Raw genomic sequence first — 20,666 nt, forward strand, 5'->3', positions numbered from 1 at the left:
AATGAATGGCTTAGATAGGGTGGATGTAGGGAAGTTGTTTCCATTAGCAGGGGAGACTAGGACCCGGGGGCACAGCCTTAGAATAAAAGGGAGTCACTTTAGAACAGAGATGAGGAGAAATTTATTTAGCCAGAGAGTGGTGGGTCTGTGGAATTCATTGCCACAGAGGGCGGTGGAGGCCGGGACGTTGAGTGTCTTTAAGACAGAAGTTGATAAATTCTTGATTTCTCGAGGAATTAAGGGCTATGGAGAGAGAGCGGGTAAATGGAGTTGAAATCAGCCATGATTGAATGGTGGAGTGGACTCGATGGGCCGAATGGCCTTACTTCCGCTCCTATGTCTTATGGTGTGTGGATGAGGCTTCAACTGATTGTCCAACCTGAAGAGACAAAAGGAGACCAAATACATGAGGAAACGGTGGAAATGTGGGGACGATGGGAAGGGATGCAGAGCCCCATCAGAGCTGGAATCTCATTGGTGCTGCTCCCAATGTGGGAAGGGATTCAGTGAAACATCTATCCTGTGGATACATCAGCAAGTTCACAGTGGGGAGAGGCCATTTATATGCTTGGTGTGTATGGGAAAATATTCACTCTGTCATCCATCCTGCTGATGCACCAACGTGTTCACGCTGGGGATTACTACTATTTTGGTCATTTTATGAACTTCTTCCTTTGATCTAATAGAATCTTTAATTTTTCTTGTTAGTCATGGTTGCATCACTTTTCCTGTTGGAATTTCGTCCCTTAAAGGAATCTATATTTGATGATAATATGTAATGATTCCTTAAATGGTAGCGATTGCCTGTCCATCATAATACCTTTATTGAAAGTTCCCAGTCCAGAACAGACAACTTGCCCCTCATAACTTAACAGTTCCTTCTGTGAGAAACACCCGGATAGATCTTCAGTGAATCCCTTTCCACATTGAGAGCGGGTGAACAACCTCTCCTTAGTGTGAACGCGTTGATGAATTTCCAACACAGGTGGGAATCTGAATCCCTTCCCACAGTCCCAACATTTCCATGGTTTCTTCATGTTGTGGCTCCTTGTATCTCTCAAGGTCAGACAATTCATTGAAGCCTCGTCCACACTGTCATGTGAGGGTCCCTTTAAGAAAAGTGTGTTTTATCAAATGGCTGCAGTGATGTCACTGTGTGGGTGGAGCTGGGCTGTGATTCTGACTTTTACTTTCGTTTTGAGCTGGAAGCTGCTTTGTGCCTCTGAGATTTTTGGTTTAATTTTCAGTTGGGAGCTGCATTCAAACAAACAAAGTGTATTTTTGGTCGCTCTCTCTGCATGCTAAAGAAGGTCTCCAGACCACTTGATAACTTCAAAGTAATACCTGTTTTCTGTAAGTAATTCAAACCTACAGTTTTGTAGGAAAAAAGGGTGTTTGGCTTAGGAATGTTGTTAGGAAAGTTATTAAGGGTTACCTATAGAATACTCTACCTTTGGGGGAGTATTTGTGTTGGTAGTTGATAAGATGTTTACTCTGTGTTTATAAAATGTTAACTGACTTCATAGAATAAACATTGTTTTGTTTAAAAATACTTAAGATCTTTGTTGCATAACACCTGGAAAGTGGGTCCTTGTGCTCCTCATAACCAAAATCTAATAAACGTTGTAGGTCAGGTAAACTCCGTGATATACTTTGGTGTTCTCGAAACCCTGGCCCATAACACACAGAACATGGGTATAGTCTTTCTCCATTGTGAATGGTGCGATGTTTTCTCAGTCAGTGCTCTGGCGGCACAATGGCTAGCACAGCCTCTTCACAGCACCAGGGACCCGGGTTCAATTCTGGCTTGTGTCACTGTCTGTGTGGAGTTTGCACATTGTCCCTGTGTCTGCGTGGGTTTCTTCTGGGTGCTCCAGTTTCCTCTCACAGTCCAAAGATGTGCAGGTTAGGTGGGGTTATGGGGATAGGGTGGGAGAGTGGGCCTAGGAAGGGTGCTCTTTCAGAGGGTCGGTGCAGACTTGATAGGCTGAATGGCCTCTTTCTGCACTGTAAGGATTCAGTGGTTCTATGGTATCAGTTAGGACGATGAGTCTGATGAACAATAATCATGAGGAAGTGACACCACAATGAGAAAGTGACATCACACATCAATCGTGACTCATTTAACCAATCAGGGACTGATCATGGGCTTCTTGGGCCAATCAAACCACAGGATACTCCCGATCATGCGTAGAGGTAGGTACTAGAAAGGGTTAATGAGCTACAATTCTCTGGAGCTCGGTGCACAACACATGAAGTAAGAATATAGATTTCAGTCAACAGAACGAGACATCACCAGTCACCCGGAAGTCGAGAGCTGGTGATCCAGAGTGAATGGACTGATCCACTGCTTTTGTTAATTATTGTGATTTTGTATAATTAATTTAATAAATTCTGTGACAACATTCTTGTACCTGGAATGGTCTGTAACTAGTCAGGAGCTGCAGGTAACTTTCACAACACATTCTGACGTGTAATTGATTTGAGTGTTACAATTGAGATTGGAGCCAAACCCGGACCTTACAATAGGATCGAATTTCACATTCTGTTTGGGTATCCTGCACTAACAGTGATGGCTTTTGTAAACTCCTTTTACAGGATATTAGAAGGGGAGGAGTTACAGACAGAAATTTCACACCAAACATCACGTCAAGATCTGACAGAGTCACTCGATTCATGGGAGCTGAATATCATCGACCTTTGAAATTGGAATGAGAAATGTTTGTCTGTTCTTCTGTTGAAAGAGATTTTTAAACATCACTCAGTGTACAGGCACTGAGACAGGCTCCTGCCAGTGAGAGGCATCACTAAAAACAACCATTCTATATTCTTCAGCTCACCCAAATATGGAAATTTCCGCACACATTTCTCCATCTTGTATTTTTTAACGTTTTAATGTGGCAGGGGGATGGGAACCGATGCAGGAAGTTGGAAGGTAGTAAAACAGGAACAGAAACAAAAGGCAGTAAGGGGGAAAGTGTAAGGCAGAGAAGCCATAGTCAAAAATCAAAAAGGGCGACAGTACAAGGTACAGTGAGTGAGGGGAGCTCAGTGAATAGGACCAGGAATACTAAAAGGAATAAAACGGGAAGTGAAAACATTAATGGTAAGCGACGCGGCAGGTTGTTACATGAAGATATGGGTTCAACGACAAGGAAAATTAGGAGAAAGGTTAAGAGGAAATATAACTTAGGAGAGGTTACTGATCGAGGTGTTAAGGTTCAGAACAGAGGTAAAAAAGCCAACATAAGTGTACTTTACCCGAATGCTCGTAGTATTCGGAATAAGGTAAATGAGTTGATGGCGCAAATCATCGTGAATGACTATGATTTAGTGGCCATTACTGAAACATGGTTAAAGGATGGTCACGACTGGGAGTTAAATATCCGAGGGTATCAAACTTTTCGGAAGGACAGAGTGGATGGTAAGGGAGGTGGTGCAGCTCTGTTATTTAAGGATGACATCCGGGCAACAGTAAGGGATGACATTGGTGCTATGGAGGATAAGGCTGAATCCATTTGGGTGGAAAACAGGAATAGTAAGGCGAAAAAGTCACTGATAGGAGTAGTCTATCGGCCACCAAATAGTAACATTATGGTGGGGCAGGCAATAAACAAAGAAATAACTGATGCATGTAGAAATGGTACAGCAGTTATCATAGGGGATTTTAATCTACATGTCGATTGGCTTAACAAGGTCGGTCAAGGCAGCCTTGAGGAGGAGTTTATAGAATGTATCCGCGATAGTTTCCTAGAACAGTATGTAATGGAACCTACGAGGGAACAAGCGGTCCTAGATCTGGTCCTGTGTAATGAGACAGGATTGATTCAGGATCTCACAGTTAGGGATACTCTCGGAAGGAGCGATCATAATATGGTGGAATTTAAAATACAGATGGAGGGTGAGAAGGTAAAATCAAGCACTAGTGTTTTGTGCTTAAACAAAGGAGATTACAATGGGATGAGAGAAGAACTAGCTAAGGTAGACTGGGAGCAAAGACTTTATGGTGAAACAGTTGAGGACCAGTGGAGAACCTTCCAAGTGATTTTTCACAGTGCTCAGCAAAGGTTTATACCAACAAAAAGGAAGGACGGTAAAAATAGGGAAAATCGACCGTGGATATCTAAGGAAATAAGGGAGAGTATCAAATTGAAGGAAAAAACATACAAAGTAGCAAAGATCAGTGGGAGACTAGAGGACTGGGAAATCTTTAGGGGGCAACAGAAAGCTACTAAAAAAGCTATAAAGAAGAGTAAGATAGATTATGAGAGTAAACTTGCTCAGAATATAAAAACAGATAGTAAAAGTTTCTACAAATATATAAAACAAAAAAGAGTGGCTAAGGTAAATATTGGTCCTTTAGAGGATGAGAAGGCAGATTTAATAGTGGGAGATGAGGAAATGGCTGAGGAACTGAACAGGTTTTTTGGGGTCGGTCTTCACAGTGGAAGACACAAATAACATGTCAGTGACTGATGGAAATGAGGCTATGACAGTGAGGACCTTGCGAGGATTGTTATCACCAAGGAGATAGTGATGGGCAAGCTAATGGGGCTAAAGGTAGACAAGTCTCCCGGACCTGATGGAATGCATCCCAGAGTGCTCAAAGAGATGGCTAGGGAAATTGCAAATGCACTAGTGATAATTTGCCAAAATTCACTAGACTCTGGGGTGGTCCCGGCAGATTGGAAATTAGCAAACGTGACACCACTGTTTAAAAAAGGAGGTAGGCAGAAAGCGGGCAATTATAGGCCAGTGAGCTTAACTTCGGTAGTAGGGAAGATGCTGGAATCGATCATCAAGGAAGAAATAGCGAGGGATCTGGATGGAAATTGTCCCATTGGGCAGACGCAGCATGGGTTCATAAAGGGCAGGTCGTGCCTGACTAATTTAGTGGAATTTTTTGAGGACATTAACAGTGCGGTAGATAACGGGGAGCCAATGGATGTGGTATATCTGGATTTCCAGAAAGCCTTTGACAAGGTGCCACACAAAAGGTTACTGCACAAGATAAAGATGCATGGCATTAAGGGGAAAGTAATAGCATGGATGGAGGATTGGTAAATTAATAGAAAGCAAAGAGTGGGGATTAATGGGTGTTTCTCTGGTTGGCAATCAGTAGCTCGTAGTGTCCCTCAGGGATCAGTGTTGGGCCCACAACTGTTCACAATTTACATAGATGATTTGGAGTTGGGGACCAAGGGCAATGTGTCCAAGTTTGCAGTCGACACTAAGATAAGTGGTAAAGCAAAAAGTGCAGAGGATACTGGAAGTCTGCAGAGGGATTTGGATAGGCTAAGTGAATGGGCTAGGGTCTGGCAGATGGAATACAATGTTGACAAATGTGAAGTTATCCATTTTGGTAGGAATAACAGCAAAAGGGATTATTATTTAAATGATAAAATATTAAAACATGCTGCTGTGCAGAGAGACCTGGGTGTGCTAGTGCATGAGTCGCAAAAAGTTGGTTTACAGGTGCAACAGGTGATTAAGAAGGCAAATGGAATTTTGTCCTTCATTGCTAGAGGGATGGAGTTTAAGACTAGGGAGGTTAGTGAGGCCACACCTGGAGTATTGTGTTCAGTTTTGGTCTCCTTACTTGAGAAAGGACGTCCTGGCACTGGAGGGTGTGCAGAGGAGATTCACTAGGTTAATCTCAGAGCTGAAGGGGTTGGATTACAAGGAGAGCTTGAGTGGACTGGGACTGTACTCGTTGGAATTTAGAAGGATGAGGGGGGATCTTATAGAAACATATAAAATTATGAAGGGAATAGATAGGATAGATGTGGGCAGGTTGTTTCCATTGGCGGGTGAAAGCAGAACTAGAGGGCATAGCCTCAAAATAAGGGGAAGTAGATTTAGGACTGAGTTTAGGAGGAGCTTCTTCACCCAAAGGGTTGTGTATCTATGGAATTCCTTGCCCAGTGAAGCAGTAGAGGCTCCTTCATTAAATGTTTTTAAGATAAAGATAGATAGTTTTTTGAAGAATAAAGGGATTGAGAGTTATGGTGTTCAGGCCGGAAAATGGAGCTGAGTCCACAAAAGATCAGCCATGATCTCATTGAATGGTGGAGCAGGCTTGAGGGGCCAGGTGGCCTACTCCTGCTCCTAGTTCTTATGTTATGTTCTTATTTTTTTTTTTTAAATAATATTTTATTGAAAATTTTTGGTCAACCAACACAGTACATTGTGCATCCTTTACACAACATTGTAACAATACAGATAATAATGACCTTTTTAAATTTAAACAAAAACAACAACAAATAAATAAATATCAAATAACAAAAAATAAAAACTAGCCCTAATTGGCAACTGCCTTGTCTCAGGCCACACCCCCCCCATCCCCCCCCCCCCCCCCCATCCCTCCCCCCCCCCACCCCCCCCCCCCCCAAGTCCTGGGCCGCTGCTGCTGCCTTCTTTGTTCTCCCCTATCTATCTTTCCGCAAGATATTCGACGAACGGTTGCCACCGCCTAGTAAACCCTTGAGCCGACCCCCTTAGGACGAACTTAATCCGCTCTAACTTTATGAACCCCGCCATATCATTTATCCAGGTCTCCACCCCCGGGGGCTTGGCTTCTTTCCACATTAGCAATATTCTGCGCCGGGCTACTAGGGACGCAAAGGCCAAAACATCGGCCTCTTTCGCCTCCTGCACTCCCGGCTCTTGTGCAACCCCAAATATAGCCAACCCCCAGCTTGGTTCGACCCGGACTCCTACTACTTTCAAAAGCACCTTTGTCACCCCCATCCAAAACCCCTGTAGTGCCGGGCATGACCAAAACATATGGGTATGATTCGCTGGGCTTCTCGAGCACCTCGCACACCTATCCTCCACCCCAAAAAATTTACTGAGCCGTGTTCCAGTCATATGTGCCCTGTGTAATACCTTAAACTGAATCAGGCTTAGCCTGGCGCACGAGGACGACGAGTTTACCCTGTTTAGGGCATCTGCCCACATCCCCTCCTCAATCTCCTCCCCTAGCTCTTCTTCCCATTTCCCTTTTAGTTCGTCCATCATAGTCTCCCCTTCGTCTCTCATTTCCCTATATATATCCGACACCTTACCGTCCCCCACCCATTTCTTTGAGATGACTCTGTCCTGCACCTCTTGTGTCGGGAGCTGCGGGAATTCCCTCACCTGTTGCCTCGCAAAAGCCCTCAATTGCATGTACCTGAATGCATTCCCTTGGGGCAACCCATATTTCTCGGTCAGCGCTCCCAGACTCGCAAACTTCCCATCCACAAATAGATCTTTCAATTGCGTTATACCTGCTCTTTGCCACATTCCATATCCCCCATCCATTCCCCCCGGGGCAAACCTATGGTTGTTTCTTATCGGGGACCCCCCCAGTGCTCCGGTCTTTCCCCTATGTCGTCTCCACTGTCCCCAAATCTTCAGTGTAGCTACCCCCACCGGACTCGTGGTATAGTTCCTTGGTGAGAACGGCAATGGGGCTGTCACCATAGCCTGCAGGCTGGTCCCCCTACAGGACGCCCTCTCTAATCTCTTCCACGCCGCTCCTTCCTCCTCTCCCATCCACTTACTCACCATTGAAATATTAGCGGCCCAATAATACTCACTTAGGCTCGGTAGTGCCAGCCCCCCCCCTATCCCTACTACGCTGTAAGAATCCCTTCCTCACTCTCGGAGTCTTCCCGGCCCAAACAAAACCCATGATACTCTTTTCTATCCTTTTGAAAAAAGCCTTTGTGATCACCACCGGGAGACACTGAAACACAAAGAGGAATCTCGGGAGGACCACCATCTTAACCGCCTGCACCCTCCCTGCCATTGACAATGCTACCATATCCCATCTCTTGAAATCTTCCTCCATCTGTTCCACCAACCGCGTCAAATTTAGCCTGTGCAATGTGCCCCAATTCTTAGCTATCTGGATCCCCAGGTAACGAAAGTCTCTTGTTACCTTCCTCAACGGTAGGTCTTCTATTTCTCTACTCTGCTCCCCTGGATGCACCACAAACAGCTCACTCTTCCCCATGTTCAATTTATACCCTGAAAAATCCCCAAACTCCCCAAGTATCCGCATTATTTCTGGCATCCCCTCCGCTGGATCCGCCACATATAGTAGCAGATCATCCGCATATAAAGATACCCGGTGTTCTTCTCCTCCCCTAAGTATTCCCCTCCATCCCTTGGAACCTCTCAGCGCTATCGCCAGGGGCTCAATCGCCAGTGCAAACAGTAATGGGGACAGAGGACATCCCTGCCTTGTCCCTCTATGGAGCCGAAAATATGCCGATCCCCGTCCATTCGTGACCACACTCGCCACTGGGGCCCTATACAACAGCTGCACCCATCTAACATACCCCTCTCCGAACCCAAATCTCCTCAACACCTCCCACAGATAATCCCACTCCACTCTATCAAATGCTTTCTCGGCATCCATCGCCACTACTATCTCCGTTTCACCCTCTGGTGGGGCCATCATCATTACCCCTAACAACCTCCGTATGTTCGTGTTCAGCTGTCTCCCCTTCACAAACCCAGTTTGGTCCTCATGAACCACCCCCGGGACACATTCCTCTATTCTCATTGCCATTACCTTGGCCAAGACCTTGGCATCTACATTGAGGAGGGAGATTGGTCTGTAGGACCCGCATTGTAGCGGATCCTTTTCCTTCTTTAAAAGAAGCGATATCGTTGCTTCTGACATAGTCGGGGGCAGTTGTCCCCTTTCCTTTGCCTCGTTAAAGGTCCTCGTCAGTAGCGGGGCGAGCAAGTCCAAATATTTTCTGTAAAATTCAACTGGGAATCCGTCCGGTCCCGGGGCCTTTCCCGTCTGCATGTTCCTAATTCCTTTCACCACTTCTTCTACCGTGATCTGTGCTCCCAATCCCATCCTTTCCTGCTCTTCCACCTTGGGAATTTCCAGCCGATCCAAAAACTCCATCATTCTCTCCCTCCCATCCGGGGGTTGAGCTTCATACAATTTTTTATAAAATGTCTTAAACACTTCATTCACTCTCTCAGCTCCCCGCTCCGTCTCTCCATCTTCGTCTCTCACCCCCCCTATTTCCCTCGCTGCTCCCCTTTTCCTCAATTGGTGTGCCAGCAATCTGCTCGCCTTCTCTCCATATTCATACTGTACACCCTGCGCCTTCCTCCATTGTGCCTCTGCAGTGCCTGTGGTCAGCAAGTCAAATTCCACATGCAGCCTTTGCCTTTCCCTATACAGTCCCTCCTCCGGTGCTTCCGCATACTGTCTGTCCACCCTCAAAAGTTCTTGCAACAACCGCTCCCGTTCCTTACTCTCCTGCTTCCCTTTATGTGTCCTTATTGATATCAGCTCCCCCCTAACCACCGCCTTCAACGCCTCCCAGACCACTCCCACCTGAACCTCCCCATTGTCATTGAGTTCCAAGTACTTTTCAATGCATCCCCTCACCCTTAAGCACACCCCCTCATCCGCCATTAGTCCCATGTCCATTCTCCAGGGTGGACGCCCTCTTGTTTCCTCCCCTATCTCCAAGTCTACCCAGTGTGGGGCATGATCCGAAATGGCTATAGCCGTATATTCCGTTCCCCTCACCCTCGGGATCAATGCCCTACCCAACACAAAAAAGTCTATGCGTGAATAGACTTTATGGACATAGGAGAAAAACGAGAACTCCTTACTCCTAGGTCTACTGAATCTCCACGGGTCCACCCCTCCCATCTGCTCCATAAAATCCTTAAGCACCTTGGCTGCTGCCGGCCTCCTACCAGTCCTGGACTTCGACCTATCCAGCCTTGGTTCCAACACCGTGTTAAAGTCTCCCCCCATTATCAGCTTTCCGGTCTCTAGGTCTGGGATGCGTCCTAGCATTCGCCTCATAAAATTGGCATCGTCCCAATTCGGGGCATACACGTTTACCAACACCACCATCTCTCCCTGTAATTTGCCACTCACCATCACGTATCTGCCCCCGTTATCCGCCACTATAGTCTTTGCCTCGAACATTACCCGCTTCCCCACTAATATAGCCACCCCCCTGTTTTTCGCATCCAGCCCCGAATGGAACACCTGCCCTACCCATCCTTTGCGCAACCTAACCTGATCTATCAGTTTCAGGTGCGTTTCCTGTAACATGGCCACATCTGCTTTAAGTTTCTTAAGGTGTGCGAGTACTCGTGCCCTCTTTATCGGCCCGTTAAGCCCCCTCACGTTCCACGTGATCAGCCGAGTTGGGGGGCTTCCCACCCCCCCCCCCTTGCCGGTTAGCCATCATCTTTTTCCAGCTTCTCGCCCAGTTCCCACGCAGCTGTATTTCTCCCAGACGGTGCCCCCCCGCCCATCCTTTCCCGTACCCACTCCCCCCTTTCCCCAGCAGCAGCAACCCAGTAATTCCCCCCTCCCCCCCCCCCCCCGCTAGACCCCCCGCTAGCGTAATTACTCCCCCCATGTTGCTCCCAGAAGTCAGCAAACTCTGGCTGACCTCGGCTTCCCCCCGTGATCACGGCTCGCCCCGTGCGGCGCCCCCTCCTTCCTGCTTCTCTATTCCCGCCATAATTATCATAGCGCGGGAACCAAGCCCGCGCCTCTCCCTCGGCCCCGCCTCCCATGGCCAACGCCCCATCTCCTCTCCCTCCCCACCTCCCCCCATCACCACCTGTGGGAGAAAGAAAAGTTACCATACTGCAGGATTAATCATACAATCCCTCTTCGCCCGCCCCCACTCGTCCCACCACTTTGTCCAAACGTTCATTTTCGTAGTCCAATCATTCCAATTTTTCTTCTACAATAAAAGTCCACGCTTCATCCGCCGTCTCAAAGTAGTGGTGCCTCCCTTGATATGTGACCCACAGTCTTGCCGGTTGCAGCATTCCAAACTTTATCTTTTTTTTGTGAAGTACCGCTTTGGCCCGATTAAAGCTCGCCCTCCTTCTCGCCACCTCCGCACTCCAATCTTGATAGACGCGGATCACCGCGTTCTCCCATTTACTACACCGAGTTTTCTTCACCCATCTAAGGACCATTTCTCTATCCTTAAAACGGAGAAATCTCACCACTATGGCTCTGGGAGCTTCTCCTGCTCTCGATCCTCGCACCATAACTCGGTATGCTCCCTCCACCTCCAACGGACCCGTCGGGGCCTCCACTCCCATTAACGAGTGCAGCATCGTGCTCACATATGCCCCGACGTCCGCCCCCTCCACACCTTCAGGAAGGCCAAGAATCCTCAAGTTGTTCCTCCTTGCGTTATTTTCCAGTGCCTCCAACCTCTCCACAGATCGTTTCTGGTGTGCCTCCTGTATCTCCGACTTCACCACCAGGCCCTGTATATCGTTTTCATTCTCTGCTGCTTTCGCCTTCACGACCCGAAGCTCCTGCTCCTGGGTCTTTTGTTCCTCTTTCAGCCCTTCAATCGCCTGTAATATTGGGGCCAACAACTCTTTCTTCATTTCTTTTTTTATCTCCTCCACGCAGCGTTTCAAAAACTCTTGTTGTTCAGGGCCCCATATGAAACTGCCACCTTCCGACGCCATCTTGGTTTCTGCTTGCCTTCCTTGCCGTTGTTCCAAAGGATCCGCTGCAATCCGGCCACTTTCCTCTCCTTTTTCCATCCGTGTCCAGGGGGAACACCCTTCTGGTTTACCGCACGGTGTTTTCAGCCGTTAAAATTGCCGTTGGGGCTCCTATCAAGAGCCCAAAAGTCCGTTTCACAGGGAGCTGCCGAAACGTGCGACTCAGCTGGTCATCGCCGCACCCGGAAACATGTTATGTTCTTATAACTGACACAGCGGCATGGAGGCACAGTGGTTAGTACTGTTGCATCACAGCTCCAGGGACCCGGTTCAATTCCCGGCTTGGGTCACTGTCTGTGCAGAGTCGCCACCTTCTCCCCAAAACTGCGTGGGTTTTGTCCGGGTGCTCCAGTTTCGCCCACAAGTCCCAAAAGACATGCTTGTTAGGTGAATTGGACATTCTGAATTCTCCCTCTGTGTACCCGAACAGGTGCCGGAGTGTGGTGACTAGGGGATTTTCACAGTAACTTCATTGCAGTGTTAATGTAAGCCTACTTGTGACAATAATAAAGATTATTATAATAAAGAATATTATTACGATCTCCCAAGATTTATTTTCTAATGGGCCTCTGAGGTTACAATCAGTTCAGCCGGGAACTTATTGAATGGTGGAGCAGGCTCGAGGAGTCGAGTGGCCTACTCCTGCTCCTAATTCGTATGTTATCACATCCTTTATAATAGATTGTAGCATTTTCCCTCCTACTGATGTCAGGCTAATGGGTCTGTGGTTCCCTGTTTTCTCTCTCCCTCCTTAAATAGTGGGGTTACATTTACCACCTTCCAATCTGCAGGAATCATTCCAGAATTTTGAAAGATGGTCACCAATGTATCCACTATCTCTCCAGCCACCTCTTTCAACACTCTGGGATGTAGAGCATTAGCTTTTGAGGATTTATTAACTTTGAACCACGTTAATTTCTCCAGTGCTGCTTTTTCACTAATACTAATCTCTTTCAGTTCCTCGTGCTCACTGGTCCCTTGGTTCTCCAGTGTTTTGGGGATGATTTCTGTATCTTCCTCCGTGAAGACAGACACACATTGTTTAGTTTCTCTGCCATTTCCTTATTCCCCATTATAAACTCTCCTGTCTCTGCCTGGAATGGACCCACATTGGTCTTTGCTAATCTTTTCCTTTTCACATTCCTATAGGAGCTTTTCCAGTTCTCCCCAGTTTGCTCTCATATTCTATTTTCTCTTTATCAGTTTCTTGGTCCTCCTTTGCTGAATTCTAAAACAAGTTCCCAATCCTCAGGCTCACTACTATATTGTGTCCTCCATTGATCTAATGGAATCTTTAACTTTTCTTGTTAGCCACGATAGCTTCACTTTTGCTTCTTAAAGGAATCTATATTTTATGTAAATAAAATGCGAGTGGTTGCCTGTCTATTGTCGATCGTCATACAAAGAACAAAGGTCAGTACATCACAGGAATAGGCTCTCGGCCCACCAAGACTGCTCGGTTCATGATGTCTGTATAAACTAAAACCTCCTGTGCTTCCAGGGTCTGTATCCGTCTATTCCCATCCTATTCATGTATTTGTCAAGATGCCTCTTAAACGTCACTATCGTACCTGCTTCCACCACCTCCTCCGGCAGCGAGTTCCAGGCACTCACCACCCTCTGTGTAAAAAAACTTACCTCGCACATCTCCTCTGAACTTTGCCCCTTGCACCTTAAACCTATGTCACCTGGTAATTGACTTTTCCAACCTGGGAAAAGCTTCTGACTATCCACTCTGTCCACGCCAGTCAAAATTTTGTAACTTTTTATCAGGTCGTCCCTCAACTCCGTCACTCTAGTGAAAACAATCCGAGTTTATCGAACCTCTCCTCCGAGGGGCTGGTTTAGCACACTGAGCTAAATCACTGGCTTTGAAAGCAGAACAAGGCAGGCCAGCAGCACGGTTCAATTCCCGTACAAACCTCCCGAACAGGCGCCGGAATGTGGCGGCTAGGGGCTTTTCACAGTAACTTCATTGAAGCCTACTTGTGACAATAAGCGATTTTCATTTTCATTTCACAGCTAATACCCTCCAGGCCAGACAACATCCTGGTAAACCTCCTCTGTACTCTCTCCAAAGCCTCCACATCCTTTAGGTAATGTGGTGACCACAATTGTAGGCAATATTCCACGAGTGGCCTAACTAAGGTTCTGTACAGCTGCAGCATGACTTGCCAATTTTTATACTCAATGCCCCGACCAATGAAGACAAGCATGCCGTCTGTCTTCTTAGCTCATTATCCACTTGCGTTGCCACTTTCAGTGATATGTTTACTGCAATTTCCCAATCTACCAGACAACTTGCCCCTCATACCATGACAGTTTCCTTCTGTGAGAAACACCCAGATAAATTAGGCAAAAGAACCCTGTAACCACCGTAGCCCAACATCATGGCAACATGGCTGCTTTGGGAACTAAATATCTTCCAACGTGCAAACACCTTTTCATTCTGTGCTTCTCGTCAAACTTGGAACCAGGTAATCACAACTAGCCTCAAAAATGGTCAGCCCACCGGAGGCAGAGGTGTTAGACCAGCCAGTCCAGCAGAAAGAAACCCTCCAATCATCACCAGTCACCAGATGTCAGAATGAACAAAATGCAGTCCTGGATGTCAGTGAGAGCAGAACCAATAACAACGGAGCCAACATCTGTAATTTATTGTGAACTTATTGGAGTCACAACAGGTGTGATGAATCACAAAGCCCCTCCCCACATTGAGAGCAGATGAATGGTCTCTCCCCAGAATTAACACGCCAATGTCTCCGTAGTTGGGACGGATCATTGAATGTCTCCCCTGCTCAGAGCAGGTGAATGGCTTCTTCCAGGTGTGAACTCACTAGTGTTCCTGCAGGGTGTACGGATATCTGAATCCCTTCTCTCACTAAGAGCAGGTTAACGCCTTCTCCGCAGTGTGAATTCGCTGGTGTCTCTGCAGGCTCGATAAAGTAGTGAATCTCTTCTCACACTGAGAGCAGGTGAACGGCCTCTCCCCAGTGTGAACTCGCTGGTGTGTCAGCAGGCTCGATAAAGTAGTGAATCTCTTCTCACACTGAGAGCAGGTGAACGGCCTCTCCCCAGTGTGAACTCGCTGGTGTGTCTGCAGGCTGGATAACTGAGTGAATCCCTTCTCACACTGAGAGCAGGTGAACGGCCTCTCCCCCGTGTGAACGCGCTGGTGTTTCTGCAGGTTCGATGAAGCAATGAATCCCTTCGCACACACAGAACAGGTGAACGGCCTGTCCCCAGTGTGAATGCGCTGGTGTACCCGCAGGCTGGATAACTCAGTGAATCCCTTCTCACACTGAGAGCAGGTGAATGGCCTCTCCCCAGTGTGAACTCGCTGGTGTTTCCGCAGGCTGGATAACTCAGTGAATCCCTTCCCACACTGAGAGCAGGTGAATGGCCTCTTCCCAGTGTGAGCTCGCTGGTGTTTCCGCAGGCTAGATAACTCAGTGAATCCCTTCTCACACTGAGAGCAGGTGAACGGCCTCTCCCCAGTGTGACTGCACCGATGAACTTCCAGCTGAGATGGAGCCCTGAATCCCTTCCCACAATCCCCACATTTCCACGGTTTCTCCATGTTTTGGGTCTCCTCTTGTCTCTCCAGGTTTTATTCTCAGTTCAAGCCTCGTCCACACACACAACGCGTGTACGGTCTCTCTAAGGGGCTGGTTTAGCTCACTGGGCTAAATTGCTGGCTTTGAAAGCAGACCAAGGCAGGCCAGCAGCACGGTTCAATTTCCGTACCAGCCTCCCCGAACAGGTGCCGGAATGTGGCGACTTGGGGCTTTTCACAGTAACTTCATTGAAGCCTACTTGTGACAATAAGCGATTTTCATTTCATTTCATTCATTTTCATTTCATTTCATTTCATTTCATTTTCCCTGCTGTAAATGGTGTGATGTTTTTTGGGGCTGTGTAACTGCTTAAAGCTCTTTCCACAGTCAGTGCTCTGGAACACTCTCACTCGGGTGTGTGTGTCTTGGTGCTTTTCCAGTCACACTGATGGTTAAGATTTTTTGAAGCCGACAGAACAGACAAACATTTCTCCTTCTAGATTCAAAGGCCGATGATACTCAGATCCAAGGAATTGAGAGACTCAGTCAGATCGATACGTAAATTTTGAGATTTCTCTCTGTAATTCCTCCTCTTCGTCTAATATCCTGTAAAAACAATTTACAAAAGACATCACTGTTAGTACAGAATAGAAATTCAAAACAGACAATTCTAGTTCCTAGAGAACATTCTTTCCTCTTTCATTCCCCAAAAGCTGTAAATCTCCGTCTCACACACTCTCCCTCCATTCTCACACTGCTGTATCTAATATTCACCCTCCCAATTCTCCTGAAGGTGCTGATTCAGGCTGATTGATCCATGCTCACTGCTTCCTGTCCTAGGCACAGAGATCATAACCAATACGAGCTGCAGTTGGCCATACGGCCCATCAAGCCTAATAGTCTATTCTGTGGGATCATTGGCCGATCTATGTCAGCAACATTCTCCGTGTTATTGACCAGAGGCTGAGTGTGCTGACTCAATATCTGTGAACTCATGAGGCTGAGCTGCAGAACACCATGAAGAGGCTCGATGATCCGGAGGAGAAAATCCTGAACGTTGAACAAGATGCTTCCTCAGCGGAGGCAAGAATTCAATCCTTGGAAAACCACCTGAGTGGTGTGGTGGACTCCTGGAGAACTTGGAGAACCGAGGGTCAGAGAAAGAACATCCGAGTCGTCGGCCTGCCAGAAGGTGTGGAGGGTGAGGCTCCCGCTAGGTTCTTCGAGGACCGGCTGCCACGTTTTCTCAAGCTGGATGTGAAGCCTGGGTGTTTCAAATTAGAAAGGGCATCGGATCATGTCTTTGAGGTCCTGGCTCCCACCTCACCTGACAGTGAATTATGTCGCTTTATCCTGTGACCCTGAAAATTGTATCCGACAACACCGTCAAGTCTTTCAATAATCCTACTACTGCCTTGGTCTTCGCTAAATCCTTGAAGAGCAAGGATTGGAGCGATGATTTGCAGCTCGGACTAACTCAGACTCTAATCTAAACTCTTTCCCTATCATGGTGTTGTCTGAATTTGTTATCTTTTATCCTGTTGAAGGGAGTTGTTATTCTGTGAGAGCCGATTGAATGTCGTCTTCTTCTCCTCGAGTGTTCCAGGGACTTGTATTATATTATCTCAGTTATCGTCTTTCTTCTATTATCCGAGCATTAATCATGGCAGAACCGAGTGGTGCCATTGCTGAAGGGTGGGTGGTAGTGGACGCTGGTCTTCCCGGGTGGGTCTAAAATGCGGGAGGGGCATTCGATCCCCATTCCCTTGTTGGTGCTTTTTTTCTTCTCCTCATTTTGGAGAAGGTGTCCTGAGGGTAACGACAGTCTGGCCGTGGGGTTAATCCTCCGGGTCCTCAGTCTTATTGAGGAATGTGCCCTTGGATCTATTGTGGTGGTGATTCTTTTGTATTTTTGTTATTATGGGGGGGGTTTATGTGTTGTTGACTTTATCCCACTCTGGTACAGACGGGGCTTTTATCCTTGAAAGGAGCAGTTTGGGGAAACTTTGGTGCCTCTGGTGTAAAGAGAGTTGGAGGAGGGGGTTATGGCGCACGCCCGATTGTGGTGTGAAAATCTGTTCCTGTTCTCTCTGTCGCTTAACTAATGGCGGCAGTTAATCTGCAAATTTTCTCAGGGAATGTACGGGGCATCCATCACCCTATCAGAAGGAAAAAGATTCTCTCCTTTCTTAAGGAGAAAGTCGACATAACCTTAGTACAGAAAACTCATCTGGATGATGGGGAACAGTTCTGGTCAGCCTATTATAGGAAGGATATTGTTAAACTAGAAAGGGTGCAGAAGAGATTTAGGAGGATGCTGCCAGGACCTGATGGTCTGAGTTATAAGGAGAAGCTGGATTGGCTGGGACTTTTTTCCCTGGAGCGTAGGAGGCTGAGATGTAATCTTTTAGAGGTCTATAAAATAATGAGAAGCATAGATAAGGTATACAGTCAACATCTTTTCCCTAAGGTAGAGGAGTCTAGAACTAGAGGACATAGGTTTAAGGTGAGAGGGGAGAGATACAAAAGAGACCAGAGGGGAAATTTCTTCAGATAGAAGGTGGTGAGCATCTGGAACGGCTGCCAGAGGCAGTGGTAGAGGCGGGTATAATTTTGTATTTAAACCCCAGTTACATGGGCAGGGTGGGTATAGAGGGATATGGGATAAATCCTGGCAAGTGGGACTAGCTTAGTGATAGAAACTGGGCGGCATGGACAAGCTAGGCCGAAGGGCATGTTTCCATGCTGAAAAAAATTTATGACTCTATCTGGAACACAAAGAAACCTCGCCTGAAGTCTGCTGAGCTCCAATTACCAGGAGCTAAGGGAGGGTATGGTCTCCCGAAAATCATACTTCATCAATTGGCCTCTCGTCTTAGGTTCATAAGGGATTGGGTTGGGATGGACCCAACATTCATCTGGCTCAATACAGAAGCAGACCAGTCAGGTCTCCCTGTATCCAAAACTGGCACAGGCTGATTATGGAATGCATCTCCATGCAATATTTAATGTCTGTAATTCATTCTGAGTCTGATGCATTGGGTAAAGTATGGGACTTCTACCTCAAATACATAGCCTCCAATTTGACTGACTTGCGCCTCCTGAGCTTTCCATGAGTGAAGTTAATTTAACTTAGGCCGGGAGTAGGGCACAGTGGTTAGTACTGCTACCTCAGTGCCAGGGACCCAGGTTCAATTCCAGCCTTGGGTGGGTGGCTGTGTGGAGTTTGCACATTCTCCTTGTTTCTTTGTGGGTTTCCTCCGGTTGCTCCAATTTCCTCCCACTGTCCAAAAATGTGCAGCGAAAGTGGATTGGTCACACTAAATTGCCCTTTAGTGTCCAAGATGTTTAGGTTAGATAGCTTGACCATGATCAATGCACCGGTTTACGAGAATAGGATGGGGAGTGGGCTTCAGTGAAGTGTTCTTTCTGAGACTCACTGCAGACTTGAGGGGTGAATGGCCTTCTGCACTATAGGAGTTATCTGCCATCTATGTTGTGTTATTCATTTTAATTTGTATATGCTGTTAGTCTGTTTGTAATATTTTACAAACTGAATTGTTATCCTCTGTTATTATATAATCTTACCCTCTTTCCCCACTCACTATTTTAACCTGTTAACTGGTTGTTCAATTGATCTGGCATTTCATCTCGAGGCTCTGGTCCCTCAAATATCCTGTTCCAAATTAATTCTGCAATGTGTTGCTTGGATTAATGTTGGCAATATCTCTTGTTCCGCTCTGTGACCATTTCCCACCATTCTTCCTGTTACTCTGTTGCATTCATTGTTTAAAACATGATTTAAAAAATAACTTATTAAAAATCTGTCCACCTCATCCGTGAATATATTCAATGACCCCCACACCCCACTGGTCCCTGTGGAAGAGAAATCCAGAGGCTAATAACCCTCTGAGAGAAGAGATGACAGGAAATATATAACATAGCTACAGCACAATATCACAAGGCTAGAAATAATAATAAATGTACTTTATTACAGAACCATAAATAATATGATGTGGAGATTATATATAAATAATATGTCTAATTTGTACCATATAGCAACACGAGACATATCTCTGTCTGATATTAATTTACTGTCCCCTTAAATGTCAGCCATCTCCTGGAGAAACCAGCCCTTTAATTGTGAACATTGGGAAAGAGACCATCCTTTTAGCCAGACAAATAAATGTATCAAGCTGAGGGAGCAAAGGATGTCAATGTCTTTACGAGAGAGAAAAGCTTTCCAGAGTCTGCACTCTCTCTGGATTCACTTCCTTTCACCTCAGAATGATAAAAGAAATGGAAAGGGGGAGAAAAGAAAGTGTTTTACTCACAGATGTTGGAGACAGGAGGAAGCCTCATCGTCCAGCTTCCGCATTCAGGCAACGGGGGAGCTGATTGGATGGAGGAAGAGGGTCCTTCCGGTTCACCAACTCTTCCCATTGGTCAACAACTGTCCGGCGCACGCACAGGAATCCGCGGTGACGTCTCAGGGTCCAGTGCTCAAGCCCGGCGTGCGGACACGGCAGCTCCACGCCACTCATTAATCCCCCTCCTCCAGACAAGGTTTCCAGGCAACCGGCTGACAGCTCCGGCCAGAGCGAGAAGGTGATTTTCCCTCCCTCCGTGCCGGAGATTTAACTTCACACAGACTGAAATGTCCTCCTGTCTCCAACATCTGTGAGTAAAACACTTTCTTTTCTCCCCCTTTCCATTTCTTTTCTCCTTCTCACCTTCAATTGGTGACTTGCAGCAACTGAAGGGAAAGCAAGTGAATTCAAGGAGAGTGCAGACTCTGGAAAGCTTGGCCCAGATCTCTCTTCTCTCGCTCTCTTAAAGACATTGACATCCTTTCCTCACTCGGCTTCATAGAACCAATGAATTTACAGTGTAGACGGAGCCCATTCAGCCCATCGAGTCTGCACGGCCCTTAGAAAGAGCACCCTACCTAATCCCACGCCTCCACCCGATCCCTGTAATCCAGTAAACCAACTTAACCTCTTGGACATTAAGGACAATTTAGCATGATCAACCCACCAAACCTGCACATCTTTGGACTGTGGGAAGAAACCAGAGGAAACCCACACAGACACGGGGAGAATGTGCAAACTCCACACAGACAGTCTCACAAGGCCAGAATTGAACCCAGGTCCCTGGAACTGTGAGGCAGCAGTGCTAACCACTGTGCCTCCCTTGATACATTTGTTTGTCTGGCTGAAAGGATGGTCAGTTTTCTAATATTCACAATTAAATGGCTGGTTTCCCCAGGAGATGATTGACATTTAAGGGGATCGTAAATTAATATCAGACAGAGAAATGTCCAGTGTTGTTAAATGGTACAGATTATTACAGAACCATAAATAATATATATAAAGTACATTTATTATTATTATTAAATCTGCACTGACCCGCAGAAAGAGCGTTCACTGAGGCCCACTCTCTGCCCTATCCCCATAACCTTGTGCATTGATTATAGACAACCCACCTAAACTACACCAGCACAGTGGGCTAAACAGCTGGCTTGTAATGTGCAACAATGCCAGCAGCGCGGCTTCAATTCCCGTACCGGCCTCCCTGAAC

General features: G+C 46.7%; 2 protein-coding genes across 2 annotated transcripts in view; both read right to left on the minus strand.

The window, feature by feature from the left end:
- The window catches only part of LOC140418000 (uncharacterized), a 132,389-nt gene that overhangs the window by 35,550 nt on the left and 76,173 nt on the right, over positions 1-20,666 (minus strand). The window lies entirely within an intron of this gene.
- Positions 13,936-19,540, minus strand: LOC140420296 (uncharacterized). Its single transcript, XM_072504331.1, has 2 exons — positions 19,421-19,540; positions 13,936-15,692 (listed from the first exon to the last, which is right to left on the minus strand). Exon 2 carries the CDS (start codon positions 15,107-15,109, stop codon positions 14,411-14,413), a length of 699 nt encoding a protein of 232 aa, XP_072360432.1. The 5' UTR covers positions 15,110-15,692; positions 19,421-19,540; the 3' UTR covers positions 13,936-14,410.

Source organism: Scyliorhinus torazame, chromosome 5 (genome assembly GCF_047496885.1).
Source record: "Scyliorhinus torazame isolate Kashiwa2021f chromosome 5, sScyTor2.1, whole genome shotgun sequence".
In the NCBI taxonomy this organism is placed as follows: domain Eukaryota; kingdom Metazoa; phylum Chordata; class Chondrichthyes; order Carcharhiniformes; family Scyliorhinidae; genus Scyliorhinus; species Scyliorhinus torazame.

What these genes read in the sequence shown, in the direction of transcription:
- LOC140420296 (XM_072504331.1), bottom strand. Translation starts at nt 15,109, where the DNA reads ATGGAGAAACCGTGGAAATGTGGGGATTGTGGGAAGGGATTCAGGGCT.